This window comes from Cygnus olor, chromosome 20 (assembly GCF_009769625.2).
Source record: "Cygnus olor isolate bCygOlo1 chromosome 20, bCygOlo1.pri.v2, whole genome shotgun sequence".
Lineage (NCBI taxonomy): Eukaryota > Metazoa > Chordata > Aves > Anseriformes > Anatidae > Cygnus > Cygnus olor.
This window is the reverse complement of record NC_049188.1, coordinates 7,870,399-7,880,069: the sequence shown is the minus strand read 5'-3', so window position 1 is coordinate 7,880,069 and position 9,671 is coordinate 7,870,399. Positions and strand designations below refer to the sequence as shown.

The 9,671-nt window shown below is 45.0% G+C and overlaps 2 protein-coding genes across 3 annotated transcripts in view; both read right to left on the bottom strand.

Annotated features, from left to right (window-relative positions):
• Positions 1–646: 646 nt before the first annotated feature.
• UBC (ubiquitin C) lies at positions 647–3,635 on the bottom strand. 2 transcript variants are annotated; one of them, XM_040532799.1, is made up of 3 exons: positions 3,527–3,635; positions 2,842–3,163; positions 647–2,179 (listed from the first exon to the last, which is right to left on the bottom strand). In XM_040532799.1, exon 3 carries the CDS (start codon positions 2,171–2,173, stop codon positions 800–802), a length of 1,374 nt encoding a protein of 457 aa, XP_040388733.1. In that variant the 5' UTR covers positions 2,174–2,179; positions 2,842–3,163; positions 3,527–3,635; the 3' UTR covers positions 647–799. The 2 variants fall into 2 exon arrangements, with proteins under 2 accessions (XP_040388733.1, XP_040388734.1); XM_040532800.1 differs by lacking the exon at positions 3,527–3,635 and having other exon boundaries at positions 2,397–3,086.
• A 2,782-nt stretch (positions 3,636–6,417) lies between these two features.
• The window catches only part of PIGL (phosphatidylinositol glycan anchor biosynthesis class L), a 70,086-nt gene continuing 66,832 nt past the window's right edge, over positions 6,418–9,671 (bottom strand). Inside the window, exon 10 of the transcript XR_005814039.1 lies at positions 6,418–7,045. The gene's annotated coding sequence lies outside the window, so the exon portion shown is untranslated. The remainder of the gene's footprint in view (positions 7,046–9,671) is intronic.

Below are 9,671 nucleotides of genomic sequence, written 5' to 3'. Positions count from 1 at the left end.
CCAATGCTTCACTTTTCAAGGAAACCATTTTCAGAGCTCAGTATATACGCATGCCTCCAAAGTGCATGCAACACAATAGTGCTTGCTGCAGTTAGTCCTTCCCCAAGTGTACCAGATGAGTCAACAGCGTAACACCCCACCTCCATTTTATACAACTCACTTTGAACAGGTTACTTCTGGAACAGACACACTACAGTTTCTCTCCATTAAAAAACACCTAGCTAGCAAGTTCACCTACATAGCTTACACAAAGGTTAATGAAGTGTGAATTCACCTTATGTCAGTGTCAGGCAACATAATTACTTACTTCTCAGAACAATTAACCCATTTAAAGATACTGCAGTTTACAAACTATGGTAAATCCACCCTATGGAATTGAGTCCTACAACCTTTGCTTGGTTTGGTAGCAGCTTTCTGGAGCCTTTAACAGAATGCAGTATCCTTCCTGGAAATAAATTGTGTCAAGTTCTAGGTAGAATTAATAAAGTATTTCTGCTTAAATTAAGACTTTAATCCATGTATGTTTCATCTACGATGTCATTATCCATGAAAAGAGGCTTAAACCACCATGGAAATAAGCCAACATGAGCATGTCACTTAAATATACTGGGTTTACTAGCTTAAACTGAGACAAGACTACAAATTGTGATGTGCAACAGAAAACTTTATTAGCATTACAACACACAGTTCAGCAGTTACTTAAGCTTGCATTAACTTTGCATTTAATTTAAGACATTAGAAGGACTACAGTGCAAACACAAGTGCTATCAGCAATCTCATCAAGCAAGATGCACAGCGACTAACAGCCACCCCTCAGGCGCAGCACAAGGTGCAGGGTGGATTCCTTCTGGATGTTGTAGTCAGACAGCGTGCGCCCGTCTTCCAGCTGCTTGCCAGCGAAGATCAGCCTCTGCTGGTCAGGAGGAATGCCTTCCTTGTCCTGGATTTTGGCCTTCACATTCTCAATGGTGTCACTAGGCTCAACCTCAAGCGTGATGGTCTTGCCAGTCAGGGTCTTCACAAAGATCTGCATGCCACCCCTCAGGCGCAGCACAAGGTGCAAGGTGGATTCCTTCTGGATGTTGTAGTCAGACAGGGTGCGCCCATCTTCCAGCTGCTTGCCAGCGAAGATCAGCCTCTGCTGGTCAGGAGGAATGCCTTCCTTGTCCTGGATCTTGGCCTTCACATTCTCAATGGTATCGCTGGGCTCAACCTCAAGAGTGATGGTCTTGCCAGTCAAAGTCTTCACGAAGATCTGCATGCCACCCCTCAGGCGCAGCACAAGGTGTAGGGTGGATTCCTTCTGGATGTTGTAGTCAGACAGGGTGCGCCCGTCTTCCAGCTGCTTGCCAGCGAAGATCAGCCTCTGCTGGTCAGGAGGAATGCCTTCCTTGTCCTGGATCTTGGCCTTCACATTCTCAATGGTGTCACTAGGCTCAACCTCAAGGGTGATGGTCTTGCCAGTTAGGGTCTTCACAAAGATCTGCATGCCACCCCTCAGACGCAGCACAAGGTGTAGGGTGGACTCCTTCTGGATGTTGTAGTCAGACAGGGTGCGCCCGTCTTCCAGCTGCTTGCCAGCGAAGATCAGCCTCTGCTGGTCAGGAGGAATGCCTTCCTTGTCCTGGATCTTGGCCTTCACATTCTCAATGGTATCGCTGGGCTCAACCTCAAGAGTGATGGTCTTGCCAGTCAGGGTCTTCACAAAGATCTGCATGCCACCCCTCAGGCGCAGCACAAGGTGCAAGGTGGATTCCTTCTGGATGTTGTAGTCAGACAGGGTGCGCCCGTCTTCCAGCTGCTTGCCAGCGAAGATCAGCCTCTGCTGGTCAGGAGGAATGCCTTCCTTGTCCTGGATCTTGGCCTTCACATTCTCAATGGTATCGCTGGGCTCAACCTCAAGAGTGATGGTCTTGCCAGTCAGGGTCTTCACAAAGATCTGCATGCCACCCCTCAGGCGCAGCACAAGGTGCAAGGTGGATTCCTTCTGGATGTTGTAGTCAGACAGGGTGCGCCCGTCTTCCAGCTGCTTGCCAGCAAAGATCAGCCTCTGCTGGTCAGGAGGAATGCCTTCCTTGTCCTGGATCTTGGCCTTCACATTCTCAATGGTATCGCTGGGCTCAACCTCAAGAGTGATGGTCTTGCCAGTCAGGGTCTTCACAAAGATCTGCATGTTGAACTGCAAAACATACAGAAATTTCAACCTTAAGTAGTCAGTAAAATACAGTCTCAAAACTGTGATTTCTAAATACAACAACTTCTGCCGTTTTGCATTACATAAATAGTATTTAGAGTTTTTCTATTTTATTATTGACCATACGAATTCTATAATCTTTCTCTAACTGTTGCTGTTAAAGTAACGATCTTTTCTAACCGTCTATCTCCTCAGGACAGACCTCTGATGCGGTCCCCGGGCGGATGGCCCCCAGCTGCCAGCCCCTTCCCCTCCCAGCCGCAGCAATGCGGCAGAGGAACCCAGCAGGGGCCGCAGCACCGCCCCGCGCCCTCCCGCGCAGCTGCCGCAGGGCTTCAGGCGAACAACCCGTGACAGCAGCGCGGTGCCGCCGCCCGCTCCGGCCGTGACTCAGCGCCTGCTTCCGGCGCAGACGGCAGGCTCCGCCATTTTCCCTCAACTACTCCCTCTTCCTCACCGGGCGGTTACGCGGCCACCCCCCACCCGTTTGTAACATCGATCAGGCATTTAGAGCCGCTCCCTACCTCACCGCCACCAACCAGGAATACAGAAATACCGCCCGACAACCCCCCGGCTCCGCTTTCTGCCTCTCTGCCCACAAACGCAAGGGTTTTCCCCCCCCGATTCCCCCCTGCCGCCCGACTCACGTCTCCGGCCCTGAGCGCCGCTCCCTCCGAACTCAGTTCCTTTTTCTCTCCAGCTGTGATCTGCGCGGTGACGCGCCCCTGCCCGTATTTATGCAGTTCCTGTCAGGCAGGCCCCGCCCCCGAACGTTGACGTGTCCATCCGCCTCTCAAAATAGTCCCAAGCAAAAGACCCCTGTTGATCGAAGCACCCGCCGTTGTTCCTCGGCCGTCCCCCTTACATTAGCGAGGGGGGTCCCGGGCTCTTCGCCTTAGGCCCCAGCTCCTCAAGAATCCCCAAATTTTTGGGAGCGCGGATGGATCTGGAGGTGCGGTGAAGCGGCCACTGCCAGTAACGAAAAGCTCGGCATTGATTGGTGCAGCAGGAAGAAAGGCGGGTGCTGATTGGCTGACCGGAATGGAGGGTGGGGGTGCTCGCAAGGAAAACTCTGGAAGATTCGGGAGCTGCCGAGTTCTGATTGGTGCGCGGTGAAGTCAGCCCTGTTGCTAGGGCGGCCCCTGTGGCGGGGCAGATTTCGGTAAGGGCGGGGGAGAGCGCATGCGCATAGAGGGTTCGTGGGCTTGGGGTCCCTTTTGGGGCCGACTTTGTGGGGTCTGCCTCTGTGGGGTCGCCTCGCCTCCCCTCCCCCATCAGTGCCTAGGGCCTGGCAGGGAGAGGGGGAAGGTACCCCGGGAAGGGACGGGTTACCTCTGGTGTCAGCCTTCTGTTGGCCTCTAGAGTCCCTGCAGTACCTCGCTGGCCCTTTCCCTGAAGGACACAAAGCGTTTCTGTCAGGGCCTGGCATAGTCCCATTGCGTGGGGCTGTGAGGGAAAGCCAGGGAGAGCAGAAGTGTGTTAGAAATGCTGGAAAATGCTGGCACTTAGAAATTTGGCAAGTGTTTGTGTCTCCCAGTGCGTCACATGCTATGGGCTGAGTGTGCGCCCTGTCATGAGGCCACTTCCTGAGCTGCCCTTTGAGCCAGTTTTGGGCAGCTGATGGCTTTTTAACACGAGGCTGCAAAGCAAGCCCTCTGATGAAATGCTGACGTTTGAAATTGAAATGGCTGTTTACTTGCCTTCAGAACAGGAAGCCTTGAACAGGTTATGGAATAACTTCCTGCTGCAAACTGATGTGGCGATGTGCTTCACGTTAATTAAAGCTCATTAGACCTTTCAGACTGGCTCATAACTCAATTTATATCATAACTGGAGTATGCAAAAACAAAAAAGGTTTTTGTGTTGTTTCATTTGCTGCTAGCTCCCTCGGTGAACCCAGATGAACTTTCTGGTAAATCCTCTACTCAGGAAGCATGAGCATGCATGTGAATAGGCAGGATTTAATACAGAGCTATGTGCTATATTTCCATTCAAACAAACAAACAAAAAAAAACCTTTGGTTTCTTCTAGCAAGGCTTGTGTCTGCTAGCACTTCCTGTTTTACAGTAAAAAGAAAATAAATCTTCTTAACAATTATTCACAATGTAGAGACAGGAAGGGAGGAAAACAGTAACTGGAAAATTCAGAGACTGTTCTGTGGCAATAACCAGCCTCTGGAATATTATTCAGCTACATAAACTTAGAGCAAATGGCAGACTTGAGCAATACTACATTTGTTTTCATTATGCTGCCAGTTTTGCTCAGTGTTTCCAATAGGTTCTTTTTGTTTGCATAGTGCCAAGGTGGAAGATGTTTGATCCAGAGCAGCCAAATAATACCTTGGAGCCTTGAGAGGAACTAAAAGTAATATTTACAATTGTGAAAGGCCACGTCTGCTAAACTGAAGATTAACCACATGCTAATCTTAAAGCCTTGAACTGTGTTTGTGCACATCAGGCTTGCATTAAGGATTTCACTGTGTATTTCCAGAAAATACTGGAGCCCTTCCCTCCTCTGTTTTTTCTAAGTATGGCTCAAGCCTATGACTAAACAGCTTGTGAAAGCAGTTGTTTGTTTTCTGGTTAAATATTCAAATCAATAGATAAGAATAAAATCCCAGCAAGATGGCTCTACCACAGGCAGTTCTTTAAATATGTTGTTAACAACGGCTCCTGAAAGTCATTCTTCAAGGAAATGACATTACCCAAGGCAAGCACAGGCAGCAAAACGCTGCCATTGAATGTAGGCTCTGTTTAGAAACAACAATGGATTGTATTTGTCAGTTCCATGCAAAAAGTCTCGTTATTTTCCTCAGGTATCCCTCTGTCAAGAGATAAACAAAAGAGTTTGGCTTTGTCTGCACAACTCCAAGGCCTAGCAGAATTAAACTAATCTCCATAGCCTGCTGGCAAGCTACTCTATGCAGGCCATCGTTAGCATTTTTCAGCCTCCACTGATTGGATTTGTTTAATTCTCCTAACTATTAAGCTGGGATAGACATCTACGTGCCTGTACAAACCCCACCTCTTTTGTTTCTGGGACAATACAGAGATCTTAAACATCTTTTTTCCTGCTCCTTTGCTTTTTCTCTGTGGTAAATCCATGTACACTGACAGTTACACATTTCCTATCTGCACAGATTCGTTATTGTACTTTAATATTTTATCATCAGGCTGAAAGGTACATTTTTTTTGAAGTCATAATGCAGTTTTTATACATTGCAGGCCAGATTCTGCCTCGTTTTCACACATTATGTGTACAGAACAATCTCCCAAGCTGATAGTAACACTCTCATGACTTAATTTTACTGAATTTCAGCATTACGTCAGAATTTCTTCAGAAAATATTTTACTACCCAAGCTTGATACAGAGGAGACATGTTTGTTCTTAAATGGTGTACTGTTACTGTTGTGGTTATTCAAAGCACAAGTATTTAGCATATATACTGCCCTTCCTTCAGTTCTAGATGAGTAAGAATCAGCAAGCGGCTGACTGTGGACTGCATATAAATAAATGCAAACCTGAAAAAGCAGAAATCCGTATCTTGTGACTGGCCTGACTGCACAGGTGGTTCCAGCCTCTGCCAGGGTATGGGGCCTGCCTTTGGGGACACATATTTCTTGCTGAGTGGTTTCAAAAGTAGGTCACTGGGCAGTAGTATAAAATAACCTGCTTTCAGAAGAGAAGAACCGGGGGTCAGAGAAATGTTTCCAATGAATCTGTACATTCTAGAACACAATGTCCGTTTTTTATGTACACTACTAGGTCTGTTTTTATGTACACTAATGCCCTAGCAACAGCATAGCATTTCGACGTGAGCAATGTCAAATGAAGCAATCTGTTTATCTTTAGCTACAAGGGTTTAACTTGGGACAGCCAGCAAATCAGAGGATTTGAGTAGGAGTAGCAAGTTCAGTACTTTTCCTTTGTTCAGATAAAAATAGGGCTATTTGCCACCAGGAAAAGCAATGTATTTTTCTACCTCATAATATTACTCATACCTATGTCAGGTCTCTTTCACTGCGTATGACGCAGGATAATTATACTTACCTATTTATGCTTATGGAGATAAATATTTTCTCCCTAAACCTGTAACACTGCAATAAGGCCCAGTCTGCTGAAGTTCCAGTCTTCAGGCAAATAGAGCTGTGGCATGTTACTGCTTGTCCTTGTACTGCCAAGCTCAAGGGTTATAAAAATAACGAGTCACAAATTCAAAGTACGGTAAGATTGACTGTAATATTGAGATTACCAAAAAAAGACAACTCTCCGAGTTTTGTTTTTTTTAAGCCTTATGCTAAAAATACCTTAATAAACAAAATCCTTAACAAGCTACCAACTTCAGGAGCTGAAAACTTAAGAAAAACAAATAGCTACATTTGTAATAAAACAGGGGAAATGGGCAATACTAATTTGTTTCTTTGTTTAAAGCATAGTTTGACTGCAAGACACATGGATACAGCTTTGCTTTCAGATCTGTGCTGCCACCATGAACATGTTTGGGCGCGTCCTTCTCTGTAGGTCTAAATAACCCAGGGAAACGTGTCAATTCACATGCTTCTGATGTAAGGAGACTTTTGAAGGGCATCTTATAAATACATCATCAGCCTAAAATCACAGGTTTGTGCCTGCACGTTATGCCAGTGAAAGCAACAATAACTAGGTCTATTCTAAAAATTACGTGTCTGCGTCTTTGCAGTCTATCTCCTGCTTATGAGTCTCTTGGATCCGATCCAAACTGCACTGCAGTTGAAGGAGCTCTCTTTGTTCCCATTCTCTCTGCTGTGTCTGAGCTGCTTGAGCATGTGGTTTCTGGGGTGAGGATTTTCAGCAGTATAGCAGAGAAGCATCCTGACAAAACAGAAAGATAGAAGGAATAATTCTACAATGCTGTTAATAATTATTAATATGTTTCAATTAAGCCTCTCTAACAGTAAACAAAACCAAGTATTGTCAAGGCCATTCTGAACAGCCTTCCTCCATCAGCCCCTTTGTCTTCAGATCCAGCTTGGATCCCTCGATGGTAAGGAGAATGGCCAGAAAGCTTCCCCTTTCATAATATTGAGACTAAAATCCAAGCATGGCTATTTTTCTCCTCTGTACAAACTATGTGGTACTAACTACCTTAGTTCTTTTAAATATGGTGCTAGCTATAAACTGCTTCTAGTTCCCTGCTTGTTAGATGAAAAGCATCCACAGCTCCTAATTTACCTTAAACCCACAAACATGTAGGTGCTTTTAGTGCTGCTTTTGCTGTGAAAATGCCCTCACAGACAGAATCTCGGTGCAGGCTGCAAGCCAGGTCTTCATAGCTGAGTCATTGTTATACAAGCAGAGCTGGATGGCACAGAAAAGCACCTATGTACTTTAACACTGAAACACGTCAGCTGTTGAACTTTGAATATCACAATACACCTAAAGAGACAAGTGATTGACTAGACTTTTCTTCCTCTTGTCTTTCCCGTCCTCCTTCTGAATAATTCTTCTTCTTCCACTTTGTCTCAGAAGCTTAAGAACAAAACATTCTTCACCAAGCTACTTATTTCTACTAAAGTTTGGCAAGCCTTGCATCAGGTTTGGAAGTAATCAATATCCTAGTGAAAGCTGTTAACTCTTTGAGCAATGCCCAACACCCATGTATACTGACAATACAACATGCAATGACTGTAATTTAGGACTTGCAGTCAGAATACCAGTGAAATTTATCATCAGCCAGAGACCTACTAAAAAGCTCTTGTATTGTTTATTTATGTGACACCCAATTTTGAGCTTTAAGAGTTCTTTGTAATAAAACATGAAACAAATGAAGAAGTAGAAAGAATATTTTGTCTATAACTTTCTGAAACAAGACTGCATTTTGCTCGTCCAGTTTTGTCTTGTAGTTCTTTTTCTTGAAACAGAATTTGCCTTCTCGAAATGCCTTCTACATTTAAAATGGGGTGAACTAGTTGTGGAGGTGAGCTGAGAGCGACATATTTGCATATATTACACAGACTCATTACACATTCACTCTGGTTTTCACACAGGAACTGCTTTTTCAGAGCAGACAAATTTTAGTATTTGCTCATCCTGCAGACAGGAGGCCATTTGATCAGCTCCTAAAATATGCTCTGCCTTTCAGTTCAGTGCAGGCCCTATTTTCAGAGGACAGAGCATGGTACGCTGAAACCTGCAACTGCTGCGGGCCATGCCCCGCACTGCAGGCAGATGAAGCCATGGTGCAAACTACACAGAGTCAGTTTCAGCTCACGATCTCCAGTTTCATCTCAGTGACTTTTCCTCCCAAAATATAAGGTGATTAACATGAAATCTAGCGTGACTAAAGGAGATCTGGGAGTGGCTCAGATCAGGAGCTACAGATGAACATGCTGGCATGGACGAGAGCTTGTCACGTACAGTGTATTTAAAATGGTTCCATTAGGATGAATAGTGAGTACAGAGGTTCACATGAGGAATAACAGGAAATTGTAACTCAGTACCCTTTCCTATCATCAGAGAAGGGATGTGCTGAGCCACAGGATTGTTATTCGAGTCCTGGTATGTGCCATCTAAGGAGGCAGCCTACACACTATAGTCGCGTGTTTTTAAAGCTGTTTTCCAGATCAGAGAGTGCTGATGGTTGCTTCATCATCGTCCAGTTGCTTTGCTGTCTTCGTGGACAAGACAGGGCCTTCTGCCCCATACCAAACTGGCAGCTCTCTTGTTTACATCTCTCCCTGTTCCTCATCTTGAGAAGAGCAAGACATAAAGAACTGTTGAAAATACAAGTTATTGATTATAACTCAGACAAAATAAACTTCCACTCGTGCAGCACTGGGCATTCAGCCTTAGAGTGATTTTATTTTTCCTACCAAATGCAAATTGAATGCCAACAAGTTTTATACTTCTCCTCTGCACTGAACAATTTTACCTGAGAAGCAGCTTTTTCCTACAAGTGTGCAATAATCTTTTCTAGGTTATTTACCACTAAAGAGGTGCTTTCAGAAGTGGTGGTTGTTGTTGTTTCTTTGTTTTGTTTTAAGGTCTGTACTATCTTGAACATTTCCTTTTTTAACTTAAAGACTCTGGTGACTTTATTTCTGAAAAGTTGTCTAGTGGGATTCAGGTTAAAATCTGTTTCTCTGTGAGGCTGCTGTAATGATTTCAAACCTTAAGGAAGGACAGGGACTCAACGAACCTGCTTCCAAAGGTGCATACTGATACACTGGAGCACTGTTAAATAGCAGCCTTGTTTTTAAATGATGGTGGGTGCATTGCAGAGATGTGAAGCCACATAGTTTTAATAGCACCTCAGATGTGCAAAACACCTGAATACATGAGGTGAGGCACATTATGTTTATAATTAAAGACAAAACCTCACGCTATCACTTGTGAATAACTGGCGTTCCTACCATTACAGGGTGTTCTACGAGCCAGCAGGCACACTGAGCTCGACACCCTGCCGCTCTGAATCTTCACCTCACAATATTCATTGGGG

Excerpts from the sequence above, each read along its gene's own strand:
- UBC (XM_040532799.1), bottom strand. The coding sequence starts at position 2,173 with ATGCAGATCTTTGTGAAGACCCTGACTGGCAAGACCATCACTCTTGAG.